Source organism: Notamacropus eugenii, chromosome 4, assembly GCF_028372415.1.
Source record: "Notamacropus eugenii isolate mMacEug1 chromosome 4, mMacEug1.pri_v2, whole genome shotgun sequence".
NCBI lineage: Eukaryota > Metazoa > Chordata > Mammalia > Diprotodontia > Macropodidae > Notamacropus > Notamacropus eugenii.
The window spans coordinates 198,591,807-198,619,397 of NC_092875.1; the positions used below are offsets into that span (position 1 = coordinate 198,591,807).

General features: G+C 38.4%; 1 protein-coding gene across 6 annotated transcripts in view; it reads right to left on the reverse strand.

Moving 5' to 3' along the window:
• Positions 1 to 27,591, reverse strand: part of RIPOR2 (RHO family interacting cell polarization regulator 2) — a 262,117-nt gene that overhangs the window by 25,990 nt on the left and 208,536 nt on the right. For 4 of the 6 annotated variants that reach the window (XM_072603985.1, XM_072603982.1, XM_072603984.1 and 1 more), the window contains exons 7-13: positions 26,154 to 26,303; positions 24,658 to 24,721; positions 14,431 to 14,474; positions 11,642 to 11,767; positions 10,526 to 10,674; positions 7,181 to 7,310; positions 3,046 to 3,735 (exon numbers count right to left, since the gene is read on the reverse strand). In XM_072603985.1, coding sequence (XP_072460086.1) covers positions 3,046 to 3,735; positions 7,181 to 7,310; positions 10,526 to 10,674; positions 11,642 to 11,767; positions 14,431 to 14,474; positions 24,658 to 24,721; positions 26,154 to 26,303 — 1,353 coding nt within the window. Of the gene's footprint in view, positions 1 to 508; positions 601 to 3,045; positions 3,736 to 5,870; positions 6,021 to 7,180; positions 7,311 to 10,525; positions 10,675 to 11,641; positions 11,768 to 14,430; positions 14,475 to 24,657; positions 24,722 to 26,153; positions 26,304 to 27,591 lie in introns of those variants that run through there. The other 2 variants (XM_072603988.1, XM_072603987.1) reach the window with 2 other exon arrangements.

Sequence of the window (27,591 nt, forward strand, 5' to 3'; positions counted from 1 at the left end):
TTTATGACACCTGAATTTTCTGTGACACCACCTCAGTGAAGGAAATGAAGAGGGTGGACTCTAAGAAAAGAAAAGCCCTGCCCACTCTGGAGATCTGTCCTTCTGAAGGACCAGGTTCTGTCAATCTCCTGACTGAGCCCTGGTATCGTAAGAGCAAAATCTAATACAAAAGCAGAGAGCATTCATAACTACAATTCATTACCATAGAGCTGGCAATAAATAGAAGAAAGGAAAATTAGATAATGTCAACAAGTAGGAATTAAAGGAGAGGGGTATTAAAACTTCTTCAAAAACTACTACAAATATCTTCCAAATATTCAAGAGAGTTGAGCTGGGGGAGCGAAGGGGGAGCAGGCACGTCCTGTGAGTGAAAAAAGACCTAAAAGTCCTCCATCCAGTTAGGTAGCAATGTTCGTAGATATCTCAACACAAGGCAGGAAAAGTCCTTGCTGAGATCTGTCTCTGACACCCAAGGTAGCACAAAGCACATGGGGAAATGTCTTTCAGTCTCTTAGATCAGAGCCGCTCTCATTCACCCTCAGTGATCTCCATCCAAGAGGCAGCATCGTTTATTTTCTGCTCCACAAGCTGTTAAGCATCCTAGGATGTGAGGGGGAGAAAAGAGAAAGCTTTGTCCAGCTTAATCTGGTCTTACTCAGGCTGGATTCAAAGCCACTTGCCCCAGACCTACACTATTATATCTCAGGAGAAAAGGAGAAAACAGTACAGACACAACATGATATGATTCTGGGCTTGCTTTTACAGAACCAGCCATCAGCACCATTAAGGAGCCTAAAGATTCCAGGTAGTACAATATATCAAAGAGTTCTGGCAGATTTGTTTGTTTTTTTAAATAAAGCAACAGTTTTACTTGATAGCAACAGTTAGACAGAAAGCAAACAAAACTAAGAAACTCAGCAAAGAAATTTGTCAAGATTTGTTCTTCTTTGGCCCTAGACAATAGCTACGGATAAGGATTGGGTATGCTCTGGCTCACTAAGAGAATTACTAATAGTTTAATATTCTTCATGCTGGATCTCAGCTCATCATTTAAAAACAAACAACACTTCCACCAGCAACACAGGACTTAGGTGATCTGGCTTGCAGTCTTGGGCTCTGCCACTTCATATCTGTGACGTGGCATGTCACTTAACCTTTCTAGTCTTCAGTTTTCTCATCATCAAGCAGAGTGGGGCTGGATTAAATGACTTGATGTCTCTTCCAGTGCTCAATCTAGAATTCTATATCGTTGAGTTAGAAATAAAGCCTGAACTTAATGTTGCTGGGAATGCTCAGGTGAGGAAACTCTATCAATGCAGGTTGGCACCCTCTCTGCAGCTTAAAGGTTAAGTGACTTGCTCAGGGACATGCAAGTATGAGTCAGAAGAAGGATTTGAAGTTAAATGTTCCTGGCTTCAAGGTTGGCTCTTTATCCACTGTGTAACTCATGTGTTGGCTCTTCATTTGTCTAATAACACTAGTCATTTTTAAAGACTTATAAAGCTATACATTTGGGGATTCCTAAGTGGGTAAGTTGTTTTTCATCAATCCAAATGAAAATGGTAGCAATTAGATCATTCCTGATTTCTCTTTCAGGTGAACCCTTTTCTCCCCTACTTACATCTTAGTTCTTGGAGAATCATACCAATTGCCCAATTCGGCTTTTGTCATTATAAGATGCAAGCAAGGTAAGAGTACTGAATGATGGCTTTCATTCCAATGTCTAGCTATGTTAGGTCTCCAGGCAAGGTAACCTTTGCATGCATGTCCTCAGATAATGCTTTGAGATAGAATTCCCAGGAAATCAACCCAAGGAGAAAGACTGCCTTCCCTGTTTTTCTGTCACCACTCTAGACAGTTGATTACATCTGTTATGAGCAGCAGAGCAGGTGAAGGCTCAGAGATGAATAATATGGTCAGCTGTCTTGGGTATAAATTCATTTCTGAAACCAGGTCAGTGAGAGAGAGAAGAGGAATAGTCAAGCTTGTCAGAAAAATCCCTGAATGTATAATTATATAATACATAGCTGAAGAATGCCAGTGGGATACATAAACATTGAAATGGTGATGCACAGGGAGATGTTGCCCTTCCTGCCTTGATATCCATGTTGCTATTAATCTCCTAAATCTCTGTGTGAAGAATGATGAAACCTATGAAGTGAGTCTGTCCAAAGAATTACTCTTTCCCTGACAAAAAGATCATAAGGTCTCTCCCATTGAGTAAAATAAACCTGGATGGCAAAGCCAAGATGTCAAGAAAGATGCAGAAGAATGCAAATGCATTAGACATGGACAAACTCTGGCTTGTTACTTCCCATATAAAGTCTTTCACTCAACCCATGTACTGGGAGGGGAGCAGATACTTCACAAGTGGCTCCACTGTCCTATTGTGGACACCACAGGACCAACTATGGGAATGGTGAAGATATCCCCCTCTCCTGGGCCTCACCCTTGGGACTTCCCTATTGCTTCATGGTCACCAGTTGTGACTCGCTGCTCTTGGGGACCTGACACCCAGCTTCATGCTAGTCTGGAGAGTGCCATTTTGAAGTTCTTAGCCCTTAAGAAATTGTTCTGTATATAGGAAAAAGGATCCCATTGCCCACAGAATAAAGGTAGGCTCAATGGGGCCATGAGATTCCCAGTTTCCCTGATAAATCCCAGAGATGATTCACTACCACTGTGACCATCAATGTGCCATAACTTCATCCTAGGGAAACTAATGACTATGGAACCTGCAGAACTAGAGCTCTATTCCAGGTTTTAAGCCCTTTTTCCTTAAAAAGTTACTATATTGGCTTCAGTTTAAAAAAAAAAAGTATTGTTAATTAAATGCTCTTGGCACACCACCAAATGGAATATAAATGATTTAAGATCTAAAACAATGACTATGGCACACATGCAAAAAATGCCTTGAAGATAAGTTACTTTAAACAGACTGTTGGGCACCCAGAGCCCCAGAGTCTAAAAAAAAGTGCAACCTTTTTGACCTTTTCCCTACTCCACTCCTCCCAACTCATCAAAACTTTCTGAAAATGTACTTACTTTGAGAACATCATCTAGGTGCATCACCTCCTGATTCAAATCCTGGAACTCTTTATATTGTTCTTTATGGGGTTCTAGTGCTAGGTAAAGCCCCTGAAAAGCTTCCTCTAAGCTCCCATCTAAGAAGGATCTACAGCCTTCTGATTCTCCACTGACTGAGCCTTCAGACTGGTGCCTCTCAGGGATCACTGGTACCTCTGTGGAGGTAAGCCTCTTGACAAGCTGTTTGGTGATGTTTCCTTCAAAGGTGTCCAGTTCCACCGGCTTAAGCTCAGACACCTCATCTGAATCTTGTAGAAGTGACACAGCAACATCGTTCTCCAGGAACAGGCTGTCACCAGCCGGGCCTGGGATTTGTTGGCACACTTCAGAAGTAGCCATGGGGGCTTTCTGGTCCTCCTCTGTATGTTCCAGCGGCAGCTTTGGATCCTGGGCTTCCACTGTGGAATTTCTGGGAGAGCCTGGACCGGTATCATCCGCAGGGGTGGTGTGGGAGGCTGTGCTGCTGAGGTTATGCTCTGCTGGGGTAACAGTAATTTCTGGATTCGACTGACCAATGTTGGTAGAGGAGCCACTTGATTTAGAAGATGAGGCACAGTCCCCATTGGGCAAGTCACAAAAACTGAGTGACAGTGGCCTTTTTTCCTCAATTGCCATTCCATTTTCAAAGATGTCATCGGGAAGATTAGACTGTGGAAATAAGGCATCCAAAGTTAGTACTTTTAATAATAAAAAAAAAATTGGAGGCATAATTTATTGTTCAGCAGGAAAATATATGTGTGTGTGGGGGAAATTAAGAAATCAGAAAGAAATCAGAATACTTTTGTTCTGCAAAAGAACTTGTCTCATAGATCAAAGTAACTCTGTGTCTTGGCAACTCAGTTTTGAAAAACACTTTAGATTCTGGGGTGAAAATCTATTCAACCTCTTTCCATATGAGTGCAGTTTCTTCCTATGTATGTGCTTCAAAAGTTACCACTTAAAGTTCCTTTATTTTCTTTTTTAATCCTTAATAGTACAGAAAATTATAAGCATCTTGCCTTTTTTATTATTAATTTGATGATCATACCAGAAACAGTTCAAAGAATTTTACATATATACACACATATACATATGTATGGATTTTTATACACACATATACGTATGTATGTTGCATAGGTCTTACCGAAATAGAAGGCACTCCAACAAAGATTCCATGGTAGGTCAAATCTCCCAGATGAGACTCTACCTATTATACTTTGAATATAAATACTAGTATAGCCTTCCTTTGCTAAATAGAATCAGACCTAATTGCCTGTTTGTAATCAGAAGACAGTAGTCCTTAGAATCCAATACAGAGTATTTATTGCACATCCACCAGCTGCACACATGTACATCACACACAGTACTAGGCTCACATGAGTAGGTATCTTCTTCAAGTAAAGAGGAGACAAGCCTCAGGATTCCATTGCTCTTGAGGTCATCAATGTTAGGGAACAGGCGACTTGTTAATATGGGTAACTCACCTTACACAAAAACCTTGCCAGGATAAATCCACAACAACAATGCTCTACCTTCATCTATAGCATGTTTGTTTGTATACATGCAAGCACACTCATACATACAATTTTGGCACATCTGTCACTAATTATTTTTCTGTTGAAATGCTGCTGTTCTGGGCTCTGCATGGATTTTTCATGTCTATCCCATGAACCATCTCCTTCCCCATGAAGATGCAGACTCTTCAAGGACAGGAACTCTTTTTGCATGTTGTTACGGGATTTAATTCGTACAGAGTTCCACACATACAAAGTGTTCAATAAATACTAAGGATATGCTAACACAACACATGAGTCTCAGATAAAAATCCTGTAATCTTCAGACAAAGAGAGGCTTTGCAAGTCAATGACAATAATTGTATAGGAGATACACACACAAGGAAACTAGAGATCCTCAGAGATAGAAATGCACACAGACACACACAATACATATACACAAACACACCCATTCCTGAGAATATATCTAAGAATTTATTTTAGAGAACTAACAACATAATAGGCTAACATACTAGACTCTTTAAATAAATATACAAAATCAAGTTTCAGGAAAAAATGGCTTAGGTCTTTGTTAATTCTTTCAATCACACAAAGTCTTCTGTCTATAGAAAGTGACAAGCTACCAGGCGTAAATTAATTTTGTTGATTTTGCTGGGGAAAAATGCCAGATAATAATGGTTTGACTTCTAGACTTAAAAAAACAACCCCACACATTTGGTTTTACTTTGCAAGAGTCCCTAATGAAGGTGAATTTTCATTTTTTGTTGATTCTTATTTGTCTGTCATATTGGAATGTGATATCCCCTCACTGATATATCTACAAAGGGAATAATTTTTGCAATATGAGTTTGGCAATATTTTTATTCATGTTTCTGAAACAAAAGTGTTTTGAAGATATATTTTAAAATCATCTTGTTTATTGACTCCTACTTATATTTCCCCAAGTGGTCTTTTGAAGATTAGAGTCACACAGGAGGGTCCTTTCTTTTGATTTTTGTCATACTGCTCACATCTTTGCTACACTAGGGAAAGAAGTGCTGGAAATCACAAGGCAACAAAAATAGGTTCAAGAATCATCTATCAGGAAGGGAAAGAAAGACAGATGGCTGTACAGTAGTGTCATCAGTACTCTGCGAGTAAATTTTGCACCAACTAGAAAATCCCCATAGCCCAGACCCAACCATTTTTCTCCAGCATTTTGTCAACAAAATTAAGTGCAAGTTGTAAGGTTCTATCAGTAGACACGCCAATTGAAGGAAGCACTTCAAATTTCACTCCAGCCAAACTCACATAAAGATCTAGTACTGCCCTGGGGTTCAGTCTGAGGGAAGGCAGGTCACTGAATGAGCGGCTACGCTGAAGCTTGGCAAAGAATGTATCTTGCAAGGCACCCAGGACTGCTAACCTCCGGGGCTTGAGGGGTGAAGGATGCAGCCATTTCTTCAGATGTTAAAGCAGAAAGGGGAGTTAGTCAGCCACAGGGACCAGAGTTAGCACACTTCTATTTGTTGCAAGCTTTGTTTGGTCAAGCTAAACAACTGAACTTTAGAGCAGGAGGTTTTTAGCCTTTTCTGAGCCATAGACTCCTTTGGCAGTCTGGAAAGGCCTCTATATCCTATCTCAAAACAATGTTTTTAAGTGCATAAAATAAAACACATAGGATTATTGAAGAAATCAATTATATAGAAATATAATTATTAAAATATTAGAAAAAGAAATCAAATTCCGACTTTTTGAAGTTCACAGGCACCTTTGGGAGTCTTTTGGAGCCCAGGTTAAGAAACTCTATTTTACTTATTTATAAAGAACCTCTATTTTTTCATACTTAAAAAGTAATTATTTATTATGGCAAAAATAAAGTGTTGGCTGAAAACACATGAGTAGTATGTGATATTGCACTGTGATTGTAAAGAAGCTAAAACCTGTTTGAAAAAAAGATGGGACTTTCCAGAGTAAACAGCATCCCCTTAGTTGGATAAGTAGTCATGCAAACAATTCACTAAAACACAACAGCAGAAAGGAAAACCATTCTCTTTCATCAGACAGAACCCTACCATACCTCCCCAACTTAAGCTTCTCCCATAAGGGAATGTAATTCAATTTTTCATCAACATTTTGCTCTCCTGTAAATATGGAGATGAAAGCTCCTTAAGCCAGGATATGCTTTGAATTTGTTATTCCAGTAGTGGTAATAGGTTTGCATTGAATCATTCACATGAAGAACTTCTACTTTAGAGAAATATTAGTGCCCAGATTAAGAACCCCTACTTTAGAGGAATATTAGAGAAGGAAATACAAAGTTTATGAGCCACTGTAATAGGAAGGTGGGAGGAGGGGTTGAATGGAACAGGAGGGAGCACAAATATATTTCAAATATATATTTGATCCTGGTGAGCAGGAAGAATGATGTAGCCCTTGCTGGGGTAGAGAGGGAAGGGAGAAATGAGAGGGAGGCTCAGCACGGAAGGAAAAGCCTGGCACAGGGAGGTAGTGTTGAAAAGAGGCCACTTATAATGTTTGTCAAACATTTCAAATATGTGCCATGGGCACTGCCTTGCTTTCATTAATTAAGTCAACCCAGGAGACCACCTTGAACTTACAAAAAATGAGTGATCCTTGAAGGTAGGGGTTTCTGGAGTGCCTTGGCTGTATATGGACATCCTCCTCTGGAGAGCTGAGGCCCTATTCCCGTTGCCTGTGGATGAGGTCACGTCCTCCACATCAAAGGGACTGCAAAACAATTGCTCTTTTATTAGCCTGCATGGTGTACAGGATTTTCAGATCCATCTCTGCCCATTCAGCAAAAGGCCAAGAAAACACATTTTTATCTAAGTGCTCAACTTGCACAGAAGCCAAAGGGAATCCAAAGGAGTTGGGTGGTACTTAGTCAGGTGAATTTCAGCACACATATAAACAGTAGGCAGGACATACCAACGGTTAGAAAACTGGGTATGGGGAGAGGAGACCCCAGGTCCTATTCCCTACTCTACTCTTACTTACACATAATTTAATCTTCACTTTTCTTTGTGCCCATTCCTCCATTTGTATGTGCAAAAACTTTTCAATTTAATGTAATCAAAATTATCCATTTTGTACTTCATAATGTTCTCTATCTCTTGTTTGGTCGAAAATTTCTCCATTCTCCATACGCTCCAAAATATGCTTTTCCTGGCTCCCCTAATTTGTTTATAGTCTTTATAAGTAGACCATGTATCCATTTGGACTTTATTCTTGTGTACGGTGTCAGGCATTGGTCTATGCCCAGTTTTGGCCATACTGTTATCCAGTTTTCCCAGCAGTTTTTGTCAAACAGTGAGTTCTTATCCCAGAAGCTGGGTTCCTTGGGTTTATCAAACAGTAGATTGCTATATTCATTGACTTCTGTGTCTTAAGTACCTAACCTATTCTACTGGTCTACCCCTGTAATTTTTTAGCCAGTAGCAAGTGGTTTTGATGATTGCTATTTTATAATGCAATTTGAGATCTAGTAGGGCTAGGCCACCTTCCCTAGCATTTCTTTTCATTAGTTCCCTTCATATTCTGGATCTTTTGTTCTTCTAGATGAATTCTGATATTATTTTTTCTAGCTCTAGAAAATAATTATCTGATAGTTTGATTGGTATAGCACTGCATTCCTCCATTTGTAAAAGCAGAATTAAAGTACTTATTCCCCTTAAAGGATTATAGAACTGGAAAGATCCTTAGAGATCAGCTATACCAGCACCCACCTTTTCTGGATGAAAAAGCTGAGAGATGACATGAAGATTACAAGCCTCAGAGTGCTATGACATCTCTGGAGATTTTACTACCACTATACCAATTCAAGGGATTAGCATATTGTGATTCAATATAAATAAAGCACTTGAAAGTAAAAAGACTGTTTATTTTTAGGTGTTGTGAAAATCACTTATGATTGTGATGGATGACACACTGATAAAAATTATTTCAGTTATCATAATACTATGTACCTCATCCCACAGAAAGAATCGTCTCCTGTTTGAGCTGACAATCACCACAAATAATTACGGACAAACATTCAAAGCTAACAATAAAGTGGCTTCAGAACTTAATAAAGCAACTGCTGAATTTATGTCTTGCTTTCCTTGTATAACAAAACATACTTCCATCAGTGCTCTATGTTACTCCATGATGCCAGGACATATTTTCATAACTATATGTCACGAGCACTTCAATTTTTAATAACATAGCAGAGTTCTCCTTCAGGAAGTAGCTTTAAGGTAACTATTTTGGTTGGAATCCTGAGTGAGAAAATAAATCTCTTGCTTTTAGGAGAAGGTTCATTCAGTTCAGAAAACCAGGCTATTGGATGATTTATCTGTGACTTATGCCCTGCCTGTTTCCAAAAAAAGATTGGAAATTACTTATAAAACTAAATGTGGTATAAAAAAGGACAATTGAAAACATTTAAAAATAAGTAAGTAAAAATAGCTAGAAAAATAAGAGATTGAGAATACATATATCTTTCCAGAAGTCTGAGAAAATCTAATGGTGCTCATCTCTCTGTAACATTTAATATTGTTGACCACTTTTCCCTCCCAAATACTCTCTCATATTCAGGTTTTTTTCTGATGACTCTTTTTCCATTTCCTCTGCTGGTAATTCTCCAGATCATGTCTTCTTAACTATGGATATCCTCCTCAAAGTCTGTCTTAGGCCCTCTTCTGATTTCTCTCTATTTGTTTTTTTGGGTGGTCTCTTCAATTTCAGTGGGGACAATTATCATCTCTAAGCAAACAATTCCAAAATCTAGCTATCTAGCCAGATTCCCTCTCCTGAGCTCAGTCCCACTGACTACTAGAAATTTCATATTGCATGGCCCATAGGCATCTCAAGTTCAACATGTCCAAAACAGAACTCATTATCTTTTTGCCCAAACCCACCCCTCTTCTGAACTTCCCTGTTACTGTCGAGGGACCACCATTCACCTGGTTACCCAGATTCACAAGTCTGATGTCATCTCTAGCTCCTTACTTTTGCTTATTTCATATACCCAATTTCGTAGTTTCTTTTCTCACATCATCTTTCCAATACAGTCCCTTATCTGCTTATCCAGCCACTATTCTTGTACAGACCCTTCTCAACTTACAGCCTCTCAACCAGACTATTTTCATAGGCTTCTGATTTGATTCTCTACCTCATCTCTCTCCACTGCAGTTCATCCTCCATACAGAGGCCAGAATGATTTTTCCTATTTAAGAAAACTCCAAAAGTTCCTTTTTACATCTAGGATCAAATATAAAGTCTTCTGTTTGACATTTAAATGCTTTATTCCTATCTTTATGGTCTTTTTACACATTATTTCCTTCCATACACTCTATGGTCTAGCCATATTGGCCTCCTTTCTCTTCTTCACACGTAATACTTTATTGCCCAGCTGCCTGTCTCTAAGCATTTGGAGTAGCTGTCCCTATGCCTGGAATGTCATTCTCCTTTCTTTATCCTCTCCACCTCTTGGAATACCTGACTTTAAGAATCATCTCAACTACCACCTCCTAACAAGAGGCCTTCTCTACACCCTTCACCTGGTAGTGCCTTTCTCTCTATGGTTAACTTCCTTCTGCTACTAATTTATGTACATGTTACAAACATGTAATCTCTTTGAGGGCAAGGTCTGCCTTTTCCTTTTTCTTTGTATCCCCAGTGCTTAACACAGCCTCTGGCACATAATTAGTGTGTGATAAAGGCTTATTAATTGATATGAGATACAGAAGTGGATAAACTTTAAAATAATTGGATAACTATTAGAATCCTTCTGGAAAGAAAATCATCTCATTTCAGAAAAGTTTGGTTTATTTGGGTATTTATTTAAAAAATAGTGTGTGTGTGTGTGTGTGTGTGTGTGTGTGTGTGTGTGTGTTTTAACATAAGAGTAGGAGTGGTATGTTGTCCTCTTTTGGAAAGTGAATTTGAAGAGGATAACTTACTACCAAGTGATTTCCAAATTTAATTTTATGGTGCCAAGATCGTTGATGTCAACAGCTACCACCTGAGGCCGGGCTGCAAAAAGGTCCTTTGTTTCACAGGTGACACTTCCCACTAGGATATGAGATGCAAGCCCTTTGAGTTCTGTGACCTATCAGAGAGAAAAAGAAAGGAGCACCCCTATAATATAGATATAGAAGGAAAAGAGACATTTTAAAAGAATACAGTTTTATAGAATATAGTTCTATATAACTAAAGAATACAGTTATATAGAATAAAACAGAAAAAACTCAGCAATCTGAAAGAAAGAAATCAGTAATTCAGTAATAAAAAGGGCCTGGAGCATAGGATGGTAAACACAAATCAAAGGAGTCTGTACATTGACTGTATTCCTCATTCTACACACCTCTTCTCACAAATAGTCCTCTACACCTCAGTGCCAAGGACATTTCCTTTGTGATGAATTTTGAGCACAGAGTAGAAAAGGCATAACTGACATTGAAATTTTTATGGCATATGCCATAGATAACTGCTATCCATATATCATTGCATTAGTTGTCAGTTAAAGTGGGGCAGCTAGATGGTGCAGTGGATAGAGCACCAGTGCAGGAGTCAGGAAGACCTGAATTCAAGTCTCACCTCAGACACTTGACAATCACTAGCTGTGTGACCTTGGGCAAGTCACTTAACCCCAATTGCCTCATCTTGGGTCATCTCCAGTCATCCTGATGAGTATCTGGTCACTGGATTCAGATGACTCTGAAGGAGAAGTGAGGCTGGTGACCTGCACAGCCCTCCCTCACTCAAAACAAAGTCAAGTGCAAGTCATGTCATCATTTCTCTGATGGTGTGGTCTTCTTAGGCAATGAAGGATGAGCACACCTCAGTTAAACAGCACCATTCTCCAAGGTTGCACATGGAATGATCTGCTGGTTGGTTTAAACAAATGACTTTTTTTTTTTGTTTTTCTTATTCTTTTCTACAAGGGATGGCTTTCTGGATTGGTGAGGTGGACGGAAATTTGGAAATGAAAGTAATAAACAAATGATATGAAAATAATTTTTAAAAATTAAACAGAATCAGGACAGGCAGTAGGAAGGGGTCTGCGTGCACAGTACCTTAATGGAAATCAATCCAGCAATCAAGGGCAGGAAAACCATTTCTTCTCCATCCCAACTCTGTTTGCCATTCATTTCTATTTTGCCTTTTAGTTTCCACCGCTGCCGGCCATACTTCATGAAAATCTGGGACAAAAAACCAGACAAGCAATCTTTATTTTCCTTTGTATAATCCATCTGTACCTATGCTCTTTTAGCAAGCAAAGTTTAAAAGCACAAGTAAATACAGCAACTACCCATTCCCTTTACGTACCATCATATCTACCACTACTCCAGCTCCTGGGCACTCTCTGAACAATGTACAGGAGGGAAAGATAAGCTTTCGAAAAAGGAATAATGTATGGTTATATAAGGGAAAGTTAGAACGAGTGGGGGTGGATAATCAATGGTGTGAGAGAGGAGCAGTGGACTAGGGCGTGGTAGATCTAAGTTCAAGTCTAGCCACCATTTACTGTGCGACTGGGCAAACTGCTCAAACTCTGAATTCGTTTCCTCATTTACAAAAATGAGAATAATTGTTACAAATAGTAATCAATGGTGTTGTAAGGAAATGTTGTGTAAACCTTCAACCTCTCCACCAGTGAGCTATCATTACGATGATTATTTACTATTCATTTCAAGCTGTATTATTACAATAGAATGAGAGCTAGATTTGGCATTAGAACACCGAGGTTTGAGTCATAACTGCCATTTACTAGGTATGTGATTGCAGACATGTCCTTTGACCTCCCTGAATCTCAGCTGTCTCACCTACATAAAAGGGGACAATACTGGGAATAAATATATCACAGGTTTGCTATGGGAATCAAATAAGATAATGTGCTCTGGCGTTCTGTAAACAGTAGGGTACTCTGTCAATGTCTGCTCCTGGTTTTGTTTCTTAATGATTTATTAAACAATTAATGGTAAATACTTTGTAGGGCAGAGGGAAACTCCTGACCTGCTGATTTTATCATGCTTGCTGAGCTAAGAGTAGTGACTTTCCCATGGTCATAATGCTAGTCTGGGTCAGATGGAGGCAGGGCTTGAACCCAGTGAGGTCTGCATTACCTCAAAGCCCTCTTTTTTCTCTTTCCACCACAATTCTTCTTAGACAGCAATATAACCAATTAAACTCCCTTAACAACTATTTATGTTTAAGTAAATGAATCTCAAGACATAAAAATCTCAATGGTTCAGTTGCTGTCCACAACTCTATCAGGACTCTTTGTCCACTTATTCACATGCACTTTCCTCTTATATTATTGTAGTTCGTGCATATTCTGCTCTTCTGGTTTGGCTCTTTTACCCACGTTGTTGCATTTCATAAAGGTATTTTCATAATTCTGAATATTCCTTATTATATGGATCAAATGAAATAGTATGTATAAAGTGCTTACTTAACACATGAGGTAGAGGCTATATAAATGCTTATCATTCCCCCATGTTGAATGCACTACAGTAGAGGTGTCGAATACTCATCCAATATCCATGGGGTCCATAACACTCTCTGGTGCCTCAAAACCAGATTTAAATGTAATTGGGAAATATGTAACAAAATATATAAAAATACAATAATAACATTATGTTTAAAAACTAAGCCAACATTCAGCCCATAGTGATCCGTTCGTATAGTCTGATGGCCTCTGTTTCAATTTGAGTTTTACACAATTTTACTATAGTATTCCAGTACGGGCATTCCATGAAAGTCAATGTTGGGTGGTGATTAGAGAGCCAGGCTCAAACTCAGGAAGACTCTGCGTTGAGCGACACCTCTGAGTCCGGACAAATCACTTAACCTCACTGTCCCTAGGCAACTATGTAGGTTTCAGAGAAAAAGCTGACCTGCATGGATAAGAATTTTCTTACTGGGAGTTCCCTCTACCAGTTATGTCACAGAGTATAGTCCGTACTCTATTCTATTATAGCGATGTAGCGCAATTCTTTAGCCATTGTCTTGTTGCATGTTTATGTTGCTCCTGTGTTTTGCAACTACAAATAATGTTGCTATAAAAATCTTGACACTGTGTTTGTGCATGTGTACGTGTATGTCTAGTCTTCAGACAACAGAGTGATTTTATTATTATTTCTTTTATTAGTCCCAAAAAAGTGAAATAGTAAATAGTAATCATGGTCCAATTATTTCATTCCCTTTATTAGGGAAGGAAGGGAGGGGCAAATTGGGAAGAAGGGAACTGAATTTCTACTTCCTAGCCACAAATAAGATAGAGCAAGCTCCCCCTAGTGGAGAAGGGAGGTAGAGCAGGTCTTCACCAGCCCTCAGCAGTATGAATCTGGGAGTAGGGGGGAAGATTCCTAGTTTGATGGGATGACAGGAGCTAGAATACAGTACCAAAGCATGCTCTTGGTTATCTTTCTACAGACATTTTAAAAGCACAATGGGGGTGTGTGTGACTCTGTCTGCAGTGGTTTAGGGGAGTTTAATTTGGAATAGAGACCTAGGTTAAATGACCAATGGAGTTCTTTTTAAAGGTCAACATTTCTTTTATTTCTCCCAATCTCACCTCTACCCAGCCCATTTTACCATTTAGCAAAGTATAAGTTATTAAAGAAACCATTTGTAAATATGCATTCCATATAACAAGAGCCTTAATTAAATATTTTAATACAAGTACTAAAAAGAACGTTTCTCTGACTGTTTGATAGTGACCATGAATCCTTCCTTAAGCTCCATACCTTAATTATTAGGCATTAATATTAACCATCAGAAGATCTTCATGTCAGATAAAGAAAAAAACGATGTCAACTCCTCCATCACAGTTCTTAACAGAAACAGAGAGAGTACTCACTTCATATTGATCTCCAGGACAGAGCCGAGCAAAGCCAGCCAGACCTGTAAGGAAACATGCAGCACATCAGCTACAAAATATATTTCTCCTTTCAGACAGGTTTCATCCTCTTCACAAATCAACAATTTTTTTGCCTTAAGACTCTCCTGGTTTTCCTCTCCTTCTCCTTTGTTTCTTCCTCTGACTGAAGGTGTCCCTCAGGGCTCATGAGGCCCTAGGTCTTCTTCTTCTATCCTACTTTACTTGATAATCTCTTTACTTCCTATAGATTAATAACCATCTCTCTATGCTGAATCTCAATCATCTTCCCAGTCCATCAGGTTTGGAAACTAGGTGTCATCTTTAGTTCCTCACTATTTCTCACCACCCTATCAATCTGTTGCTGAGGTCTCTTGATGGCACCTTTGCAACATCTCTCATATACATCCCTTTCTCTTCTCTGCCCTCTCTCACAATGCCACCACTTGAGAAGGTCCTCATTATCTCCTCCTGAACTACTTCAATAGCCCGAAGGTGAGTCCACCTGCCTGAAGTATCACCTCACTCCAATCCATCAGCCACCAGAGTGATTTTCCTAAAATACAGGTCCTATCTTGTCACTCCCCTACTCAATAAACTTCAGTATCCTCCTATCACTTCCAGGATCAATTCCACAATCCTCTGTTGGTGTTTAAAGCCCTTTCCATCTTATACTGTATTCTCTGACATGTCTTTGGTCCAATGACACTGGCCTCTTTGCTGTTCTTCGAATAAGAAATTACATCTCTTGGCTTTGGGCACTTTCTCTGGCTGTCCCTCATACCTGGAATGCTCTCCCTCATTTCTTCCTATTGGCTGCCTTTAAGTCCCAACCACAATCCCACCTTCTACAGGAAGCCTTTCACAATCCCTCTTAAATCTAGTGCCTTCACTCACTTAATTATTTCCTATTTATCCTGTAAATGGATTTTTTGTATATATTTGCTTGTTGTCTCTCCCATTAGCTAGTGAGCTCTTTAAGGGCAGGGACTGTCTTTCACTCTTTTTAGGTCCCTAGTACTTAGCACCCTGCTTGGCACACAATAGGTGCTTAATAAATGTTTATCAGTTGGTTGACTCAAGTAAAATCCAGGACAATCAGAATGCTCTGGTCACCCTATCAATGGGCTTCATCTGCTCACAGTGGCTGGTGTCAGGGAATTCTGCTCCCGTATGTAATAAGGTCATAGACTCCAGTGAATTTACTGGAGGAAACAATGGGGCCATGCTTTCTAAGACTGACAATAGTATCCAAACTGGGCATGGGATTCAGTTTGGCTTGGGTTCATTCCATTATGATCCTCTTTAATTCCTATGCCAGAACTTCTAAGTACTAGTATGCCAGGGAGAGATTAAGTGAGCCACATTCATAATTAAAATGTAGAATCCATCTGTTAAAACACCATTTCCAAGCAAAAGAAAAGTCCTGTTTTCTCTTTTCCACTAAGGCTTCTGATAATTGCTAGATAGCTACAATTTTCTCATGTAGTTAAGCTCCCACTCACTCATTGCCTTATGATCCCTTACCATGGAGAATAACCTTTCTCTGAGCCACCTGCAGCCCATTTCAACAATGTAATACTTAAAAATAAGATTCAAAAAGATCTCTGCACAAAGCAAATCAGACTATTTAGCTTCTGAACCTCAGGAACTTTGCATTTCTGACCAATTTAATTCATTCAATAAATATTTATTGAGCATCCTGTACATGCAAACTACTATGCCAAATCCTTTGCAAAGAAAAATCTCTTCAAAATAAATAGAAACAACTCATCTAAATATGAATGTAAACCTCGGGGGAAATCTATCAAAGATGGAATAAAGAAGGTCCTGTCTGCAAGGAGCTTACAGAAACACACATCTATAAAGAAGTACCATAGGAGGCAGGCATATGAACAACTAGGGTTTAATCCCTGCCTGGAAGGATGAGTAGGAGAGAATCACTTACACAAAATCATAATTGATGGAGGAAGGCAAAACAAGGAATAGGGAATATAGCAAGGAGATCAGGTTAGCTAAAGTAATTAATAGTAAGTGGGAGGCAAAGCTGGAAAGGCAGATCCGGGTCAGATTATGGGAGCCATTCGATACCAAGCTGAAGAGTGAAGAAGTGGCCAAGCCATAGGAAGTCACCAAAGAGGCTTTGAGAAAGATAGTAACACTTCAGGAAAATTCAAACAGTGTGGATTAAAGCAGAGACACTACAGGAAGGAAGAATAGTTAGGAGGTTCATACATTAGTCCAAGGAGGAGGTCATAAGGATCTGAACATGTGCAATATCTATGGGAATGAAAAATAGAATAGACATTTTAAACATGTTGAAAAGTCGACAGGACTCAGCAGTTTTAGAGCTGGGGAAGGGAAGGGAGAATGAAGGAGCAGTCATGGATAAGTGAAGTTGTAAGCTTGAAGATCAGGAATATATTAGTCCCACTAAATGAAATAGCATTCCAATTCCAGCTCTGTCATGTACTGTGTGACATGGGGAAAGTCACCTATTGTATCTATGCTTCATTTTTAAATCTGCAAAACTTAATTAATACCTTTTCAACTATCTTATATGGTTGTTATGAGGACTGCACGAGAGGATGTCTATAAAGCTTTCTGTAAACCACAAAATGCTCCATACCTGTCAGTTTAATACTATTTTTGTTGTTAGGTTGGGAGAAGCTTATCTGAGAGCTGGAGGTAGGAGAGGAAAAGAAAGCATTTTCATTGTCATTTCATTCCCTTTACCCTCAATACAATAAATACATAAGCTTTACATTGTGGTGTCATGACTGTGGCAATTATTGCTTCATACTTCCATCTCCAATAAACACTAAGATGGACTTATGAGCCTATCAATGTGAGTATACCTTCAATGAGAGACAATTTTTATTGTTGGTGATCTTACCCAAATCAGGGACACACCACTGTAACCCTGTGGCTCACTGTGAGAACACTGTGAAAGCAAGTGTAAAAGAGCCAGGAATAGGTTGTCTGGCTAAGCCAGATTGGTGGTTTATAGATTACTGTACCAACGTCATACTTCTAACTTCCTGGTTATGATTTTGGTCAACTAGTGCAAAAAAAAAAAAAGCAATGAACAGGCATTTATTTAGAACCTTATATATGAGACCCCATACTAAGTACAGGGAGACAAAGATCAAAAAAAGAAAAGAAAAAGAAAATTTCTAGCTTGAAGGAATTAATATTCTTTCAAGGGAAAAAAAGATCTAAGGTTCTTCCATATATCACCTCATTACCAATGAAAATGAGAGTCTACCTCACCATCCTTCAGTTTCTACATGTTGCCTTTCTCATGCCACCCTTTGAGTTTCCCCTCAAAGCAATTCTTTCTTTCTTTCTTTAACTTTTAACATTCATTTTCACAAAATTTTGGGTTCCAAATTTTCTCCCCTTTTGTCCCCTCCCCCACCCCAAAACACCGAGCATTCTAACTGCCCCATCACCAATCTGCTCTCTCTTCTATCATCCCTCCCTTCCCTTGTCCCCATCTTCTCTTTTGTCCTGTAGGGCCAGATAACTTTTTATACCCCTTTACCTGTATTTCTTATTTCCTAGTGGCAAGAACAGTACTTGACAGTTGTTCCTAAAACTTTGAGTTCCAACTTCTCTTCCTCCCTCCCTCCCCACCCCTTCCCTTTGGAAGGCAAGCGATTCAATATAGGCCAAATCTGTGTAGTTTTGCAAATGACTTCCATAATAGTCATGTTGTATAAGATTAACTATATTTCCCTCCATCCTATCCTGCCCCCCATTGCTTCTATTCTCTCTTTTGATCCTGTCCCTCCCCAAGAGTGTTGACTTCAAATTGCTCCCTCCTCCCCATGCCCTCCCTTCCATCATCCCCTTCCCCTGTTTATCCCCTCATCCCCCACTTTCCTGTATTGTAAGATAGGTTTTCATACCAAAATGAGTGTGCATTTTATTCCTGCCTTTAGTGGAATGTGATGAGAGTAAACTTCATGTTTTTCTCTCACCTCCTTTCTTTATCCCTCCACTAATAAGTCTTTTGCTTGCCTCTTTTATGAGAGATAATTTACCCCATTCCACCTCAAAGCAATTCTTGATGTTCATTTTAACTAATTTCACCTGTATACATAGGTTGCAGGGGAGAGGGAGAAAGGATATGCAAACAGTGTGATTTACCCCGGGACAGGGAATTGGTTTCCTTGGTTTTGAGGGAATTTGCTGTTGCTGCTGTCTCATGAAGCTCTTAAGAGTGCTTGCTCATATCACTTTGCTTCTTTGCAGAGGTGGGGTGGAATGAGATCTATAGGTGCAGAACACTGCACATGACACCAGACTTTTTTGATAAGTTGGTTAGTTTTGCTAAATTTATTTTCTTTTTATACTTTTAAATTCATTATAAGGGGTGAATCTCTAGGAAGGGGAAGGGATATTTTTGGAAATATAGATGATATGAAAACAAAAGACATCAAAAATTTATTTTATGATTAAAGAGATGCAAATTAAAACAACTCTGAAGTACCACATCATACTTATCAGATTGGCTAACATGACAAAACAGGAAAATGATAAATGTTGGAGAAGATGTGGGAAAGTTGGGACACTAATTCATCGTTGGTGGAGCTGTGAGCTGATCCAATCATTCTGGAGAGCAATTTGGAAATATGTCCAAAGAGCTGTAAAAATGTGCATACCTTTTGACCCAGCAATACTACTTCTAGGATTGTATCCCAAAGAGATCATAAAAATGGGAAAAGGACCTACATATACAAAAATATTCATAGCAGCTCTTTTTGTGGTGGCCAAGAACTGGAAATTGAGGAGATGCCCATCAATTGGAGGATGGCTGGACAAATTGTGGTTTGTGAATGTGATGGAATACTATTGCGCTATAAGAAATGATGGAACAGGAGGACTTCAGAAAAACCTGGAAAGCCTTATAGGAATTGATTCTGAATGAAGTAAGCAGAACGAGAAGAACATTGTACAGTAACAGCCGCAGTGTATGATGATGATCGATTTTGATAGACTTAGCCCTTCTCAGAAATGCAAGGAACTAAAATAATCCAAGTGACTCATGATGGAAAATGCCATCCTCATCCAGAGAAAGAACTATGAAATGCAGAGTGAAGCAGACTATTTTCTTTTTTGTTTTGTTCTGTTTTCTTTCTTACGGTTTCTCCCATTCGTTACAATTCTTCTATGCAATATGGTTAATATGAAAATGCGTTTAATGGAATGTATGTGTAAAGCCCATGTCAGATTGCATGCTTTCTTGGGGAGGAAGGGGGTGAAAATTTAAAACTTATGGAAGTGAATGTTGAACACTAAAACTAAATTAATAAATTGGAGAAAAAATTTATTTTAAAAAGTTTTAATGAGTGTCTGCTAATACAATCCCCTTCCTGTAGGTGGCAGCAGTCTACCAGAACGTAATAATTTTTCCAAGAGATGGTTAAAGCGTGCTTACCAAGACCTAGATAAAATGCAGCAAAATCAAAGATTCCAACTTTTATCCATGGATTTTGTATATGTACTTTTTGTAAGGCACTTCTGAAACAAACCACTCCTTTAAAAATTCTTTGAAAATCCAGAGTTGGATAGCAACTTATCTTACTAAAATATTAAGTACTTTATAAATCAAGGTACTACTAAAAACCTCATAAGTCAATGTATGATTAGCCCATCAGCATAGGGTGTCCAGCCTTTGAAGGAACACTAACTTCCATCATATGAAGAATTTGGATAAAGGTTTTGTTGATGAGAAGGATCTGCTTGATCTGCAGGTCACTTAAGCAACATGTTTCATGTGGGGCACTTTAGCCGACACCTCCATAATTATGCACTGACTATCCCACCTTCCTCAAAAGCATTTCCTCCTTACCTTTAATACTCAAAATCTCTGGTTGCCTTCAAAGCTCAGCTAAAGAGTCACCTTCTTCACGAAGCTGTTCCCGATTTCCCAACTGCTAGTACCTTCCCCCCTAAATCAATGCCTATTTTACACATACATACATGCACATACATACATACATGTACACATACATACACTCATACACACACATACATGTTATCTTCTGCAGCTAGAAAACAGGCTCTTATAGGACACTCCTCTCTCCTGCTCCCTAGTGGGGAGACATAGGATCAAAGGATCTTGTAAAAGTGATCTTTGAGGTCATCTAATAAAGTTCAACTTCTGCATTTTATAAAGGACACTGAGCTCGGAGGTGAAGAGACTTGCCCAAAGTCACATAGCTAATAAGTGGCAGGGAACAAGGATTTTTAAAAAGGATGTGAATATTATTTTATTTTCCTCCAATCATAAATAAAGATAATTTTTAACATTCAGTTTTAAAAATTTTGAGTTCCAAATTCTCTTCCTTCCTTCTTTCCCTCTCTACTGCCTGAGATGGTAAGCAATTTGATATAGATTATACATGAAGAGCAAGAATTTAAATTCAGGTTCTCTGACCCCAAATGCAACACACTTTCCACTGGACCAAGCTATGGCCTCTGATGGATCAAAATGGGATAAGATTATATATATATATATATATATATATATATATATATATATATATATATATATATATATGTATGTATGTATGTATTACCTTCCAAGTCTCCACTCTTCTCAGAACCATTCCAAGACAAAAATGGACTGACACAAGCTCTAAAAAGTTACATGACTTAGACATAAAGGGTGGCATTAGAAGCAAATTAGAGGAGCAAGGAAGGAATTACCTGTCATATTTTTGGATGAGGGAAGAATTCGTGAACAAAGAGATGAAGAGGATCACGGAAGGTAAAATTGATAATTTTGATTACATAAAATTTAAAAGTTCTTGCACAAACAAAACAAGTGCAGCTGGTAAATTTAGAAGAAAAGCAGGTCAATGGGAAAAGTCTTTGCAGCAAGTCACTCTGATAAAGGTCTCATTTCTAAGACACATAGAACTTAAGAATAAGATCCATTCCCTAATTGATAAAGTGTCAAAGGATATGAATAGGTAGTTTTCAGAGGAAGAATTTCAAGCTATCAATAGTCATAGGAAGAAATACTCTAAACCACTAATAATTAGAGAAGTGCAAAATAAAATAACTCTGAGGTTCCACCTTATACCTTTCAGATTAGCAAAGTTGACAAAAAAAGAAAATGACAAATGCAGGAGGGGATGTGGAAAAACGGGTACATTGATGCACTGTTGGTAGAACAGTAAACTTGTCCAGCCATTCTGGAGAGCAAAGCTATTAAACTATGGATACCCTTTGACCCAATAATACCACTACTAGGTTTATAATCCCTAAAAAATCAAGTACAATACCATTTACAGTGGCTCTGTTTATAGTGTAAAGAACTGGAAACAGAGAATGTACCCATAGGGAATGGTTGAACAAATTATGGTATATGAATGTGATGGAATACTGTTGTGCTGTAAGAAATAATGTAGAGGATTGTTTCAGAGAAACCAGGGAAGATTTTTATGAACTGATACAGAATGACGTGAACAGAGATAATCAGGAGAACAATTTATACAAGATTGTAAAGATATAAATTGAAAGACTTAGAAACTCTAATCAACAATGGCTAACTATGATTCCAGAGTACTCATAAGGAAACATTCTATCCACCTCCTATTAAGAGGTGATGACTCAAAAGCACATACTGACACTTGGGAGGGGACATGGCTAATGGGGGAATTTGTTTTGCTAGACTACATGTTGGTAACAGGCTTGATTTTTCTTGCTTTCTCATTTGGGGGAAGTAAGAGAAATAATTTGGGTCTGAAATTAAAATCAATTTTTTTTTAAAAAAAAGGGAATAAAAGACTTAGCAATGGGAAAAATAGGCTTTACAAATATACTTTAGAGTTTATCAGCTTTCATGCTTAATCAACCTTTCCTAGGCTTACTAGGACAATAATACCGTATCATATCTAGCAAGACCATTTTAAAATAACAGTTGCTCAAAGAGATAAAGCTATGGTCTTACTGAAAGCTATATGTTTAAGTTTATTCATTTGTTTCTTCCCTCCTCCCCTGGCCAATTCTGTCTGATTACAACCTGTATTTCTTTTAGGCCTGGGCAGTTTTCTTTCTGAACCGACTACGGATTTCAGATTATTTCCAAGGCTGAATCCTGTACTTTAGTCACATTGTTTCAGATATACTTAGACTGTCTAAAAAATCTTTTTTTCATACATGTTGCAACAGAAATGGCCACCCACACTTTCCTTACTTTCCCAAAGTAAGCCCATTCTCCCAGGGGAATATTTGTATATGTTCTCTCTCTCTCTCTGTCTCTCCTTCCTTCTTTCTTTCCTTCCTTCCCTCTCCCGTCCCCTTTAGGGCTTCCCATCTCAGTCTTCAATTTCACACAAACCTTACTTCCCACTCCAAGTAAAACAAGTGTTCACATATTTACTGTCAAGCTCTTCAGTTAACAACGAGAGCTTTCCAGTTTGGCAACGGGGCATAAATGTTTAGATTTTCTAGTGTTTGGATACTTTTTCCTTCCTCGGAAGCATGTTTTGCACATCTGGCTTGACCTCATTTTCTTTGCTGCCTTCTCTCTTCTTAGCATTCAACTTTTCACCCCAGCTTACATACAGATTTCAGCCGGCACGCACAGAGTGCTCACCCATGCTTTTAACATGGTTCCTGAGCTTGCCCCAAAGCTATGTTTCATTTCAATGCCATACTTACATACCGTATTAAAGCTGCTTTGGGAGAGAGAGATTAGAAAGCAAGCTCCCCTAGATGATGTGCCCTCAGGAGCTCTTGACATGAGGTTCTTTTTTTTTTTGGTGGGGTGTGGATTTCTTTTCAAAAGGATTTACATGACCCTTCCTTCCCCTCCTCCACTCCCTTCTTTCTCCTGCCCTCTCCTCCTGTTTTTCAAATAAAAATAGTGGGAAATTTGGTGCATCATTTTATTGGGCAAGATGGTTAACTAATTACCAAATTATTTGGTAGTAAATTAATTCCATTAGTAAAAGATTCAAAAAGTCTAGAAATGAAATATTATATAAATTGGACCTTAAAAAATATGAAAAAAACCCAACCACTCCCCCTCCCCCTATCTGAATTGCCATAGTAAAATGGGCATCAAGGAATGGGCATAATTTGACGAGTACATGTATCAAGGATTTAAATTTAAATTTGAACTTAGAGGCCATCTAGTTTAACTTCCTCTTTTTACAGATGAGGAAACTGAGGCCCTGAGAGATTAAAAGGTGTGCCCTAAGTTATCCAAGGCAGCAGAGATGGACAGAGGTCCTCTAAATTAGTCCACAGCCAATGTTCTTTCCCCATGGAAGCAAAGTTATAGATTGTTTTTAAAAAAATGGCATGACGTTATTCACTTGGGACATGGGTAATTCTTTTGTGAGAAACCCTTGAATGGCATATAAAATGATTCATCACAGCTGCCAAAGGCAAATAGATGCATTAGTTGAGCACAGAGCTCAGGCCTCTGTGGTATTAAGTACGTTCATCCCAACAGGCTTTTTATGTGTCAAAACACAGGGCATGAAACTGGAGAAAATTTCAAGTGGGAGGCAGATGACTCACACCCAAGTGAACCTCCCCTGTTGAGGTTTCGTTGGCTTAAATTCCCTTTTCTGTCACTCCATTACTCATGGAAGTAGTGAGGCCCTATTAGAAGTGATCAAACTGCTAGGAAAGATCTGGAATGACATGGTTTATATACTAGCTCCACTTTAAATTTTAGTTAAAGATATAAAAACTCAGAAGAAAACTCAACATGCAATATTGACTGTTCTTTCACACAGCACTTTCTAACCTCTGAGCTGTAATCCAGGCATAATCCATTAAGTAATATCTCTCTTTTCTCAAGATCCAGATTGTTTCTGTATTTTAAAGCAGCTGGAGTATAAGTCTATGGTATGTGTTCACATATTTACTTTTGCGTGATTAACCATCTGAAAGTCAACAGAGTGCTAGGTTCTGTAAACATAGAAAAAGGCACATGCACTATTGGGATTACCACCAAGAAGAGAAGGTAGGCAGGCTTTGCACAGCATGAGTATCCCCTGGGGTTCTAGGGGATCTGTATCTCATGGGATTGGGGGAGTTGAGATGAAAAGAATCAGAAAAGTAGGAGTGGCAAGAAGCATTGGGTCTTTTCAATTAATATAAAAACCGCAGGCTCTGAAACCTGGTGCATCGCAGAGCACTGCCACCAACCTGACAGCAAGAATTTAAAATTACCTTTCATCTTGATGGAAAACTCCCCCAGAAGATGCTCCAGCTCTGCTTCAATGGTGCACATGTTCTAAGAAGGAAAATATAATATCTGCATCAGAGCAAAGTGCCTTGAAAAAAAAATCTACCATGTGCATCTTATGGGCCCATGTCTAAGGAATCCCAAAGCCCTTTCTAGACATTATATACTTGGGGGTCTCAGAAGTCTCTTGAAGCAGAAGACGGAATGAAGTTGTACAAAAGCACCATCCTAAGGAATTATCTCTTCCTCTCAGGAAACTTCATATCTAAGTAAACCATCCAGGTAAAATTGTTTTTGTTCAGTTGTGTCCAACTCTTTGTGACCCCATCTGAGATGTTCCTGACAAAGATATTGGAGCAGTTTGACATTTCTTTCTCTAACCCATTTTACAGATGAGGAATTGAGGCACATAAGTGACCTGCCCAAGGTCACACAGTTGGTATGTGTCTGGGGCCAGATTTGAACAAATCAGATTTATACTGAGTTTATAAAAGGCTTTCTTCTCTACAACTCTCTGAAGCATAGAATGCAAATATTATTGTCCCCATTTTATAGATGAGGATATTAAGACTCAGAGAGATATACCTGGTAAGTGTTGGAGATAGGATTTAACCTGAGGTCTTTGGACTCCAAATCTAGTATTCCTTCCATTCTCCACACTGCCTTAACAGAATACTAGTACTCTTTATATATAGTTGTGCAGCTGCAGGTCAGTGACAGTGTAATTTGAACACAAAAAATGTCTGTAAGACCAAAGCTGTTTGGTTCAGCATGGCAATGGTATCAATGAAATGGATTCAAAGATATGATAGCTGGACCTGCAGACATCTTTATCCTGACCTTGATCTTACTGACCAATGCCTGCCCTACTGACTTCATCCTTCAATATCTCTCTGAGAGAATATTAGACTTAAGAACTAAAATCAGTTACTTTTCATCCTGGACAAAAGATGAAAAGGAATGAAAAATATTTCCAAGTTGAACAGCATGGGGGTATTAGCCCATCTGCTTCATTCATTCATTCAATAAACATTTCATTCATTCATTCAATAAACATTTAATGAGTACCTGTTTACAAGGTACTGCTGCTGAGAGGGATACAAAGATGTAAATGAGACCCTACCCTTAAAGAGTCTAACTTGTAAAGGAGAAAAGATATATGCAATGCACTGAAAGATAGGATATGATCAGATTTTAAGAATGGTACAAAGTGTAATAGCTAAATGGAGAGTGAGATCATTCAGGACTGCCCTTGAATATACTAACTATAGATACTGTCTAATAGCCAAACAAGCCCAATACTCACTTTCGAAACAAATCCCCACAAATAGCCAAAAAATTACAATAGAAAAGAAGAACTTCAGTTTGGGGGTCGGTGGATGGAGGGGGTATTGCTGGGGTGATGGGGAACAAGGCAGTCATTTACTTGGTGCTTGTTTCTTGGAATGACCTTATTTAGACTGAAAGGATTAGCATATACCTCAGTATATTCCTTGTAGCTCCTGTTGATTTCAGATAAACTCTCTTTGGCAGCTTTGCTGGCTGGGGAGGTGGCAAACGCTTGCTTCATTTTGCTAGCTCCATCTTGGAGACGTCTTTGGATACAATAGGCTTCATAGAGTTCATCCACCTGGTCATGATAAAAATATTTAATCCATGAGACATAAGTAGTTGGTAATCTTACTTGATGGAAGAAATTATGATGCTTCATGTTTTGACATTAGCAAGTAAGAAATCATTGGTGAAACATTATTAAGGAAAAGGAGCTAGTCATATGAACTATGTGCCCATTTTGATTAGTTTATTATTTCTACTCAAAACTCCTAACTCTGACAATTCTTTTTCTCTTAAAAAGACTGAAAATAAACCCCAAATTGGTGAAAGATGTTAGTTAAAATGCAACAATAGCTTACACTCATTTATATAACAACTTGAGGGTTACAATGAATTTTCCTATAACAATCCTGTGAAGTAGACAGGTGGTGTAAGTATTTTCTCTATTTTACCAATGAGGAGCTAAAGCCCAGGAAGGATAAGTGACCAAATAAAAATACTCAGAGCTGGGATTTGAAACCTGGTTTTTTTGCCATTTTTTTAGGTGCAGGAAAGAAAAGTGAGACAGTTGTTTTGACAATAGGGTAGTCTTTGTGTGCTTAAAATCAGCAAGTTTTATTTTTTGAAGCACAGAAAACTAACTTTTCCCCTTCTCTTACATTTGTGTATTCAAACTTTTACATAATGATATCTATTCAATTTCTATTTTCACTCTTCATCACTTATCAGAAGTATCAATACTATTGTACTATACAATCACAGTAAAATATTTCTTACTTAAAAAAAAGATTAGTGATCTCAGTGACATCCAGATATCTCAAGAGACAGCTAAAAATTTCATCCTGTGATAGTCAGTCTTTCTACCATTTTGTTAGGCTGGACCTTGGATGACCTTTGCTGACCAGAGCTTAAAGCCTGACTCAATGGGACCTACCTGAACTTCTGTTTTCCTGTCTTAGTTTTCCAGAACCCAGACTCTATTCCATGAAATGAGGATAGAAAGTAGGATTTTTGTGATACCATTTGAAAAACTGAAGAAGGTATATTTCTTTATCACCTTTCACCTTGACCTTCAGCTTATAATAAATTCAGCTATCCAAAGTTGACTTCCTAATATAATTAATTGAAGGAACTTTCAGAGGCAAGTTAGAGAACAACACTTCCACAGGCAAAAATAGACCTTTTTCACCTCTGCAAGACACCATTACTAAGTAAATCGAATTAGTTTAAAATTACTTGTATTCTTATTTCTGCACTAGCTCTTTGCCTTCCAAAGGAACTTAGAAATTGATGTTCTTGGCATAACGATGAGTTGGATAGTTTCTCTCAAATTTTATAAAGATATTTTTTCCTTTAAAATCAAA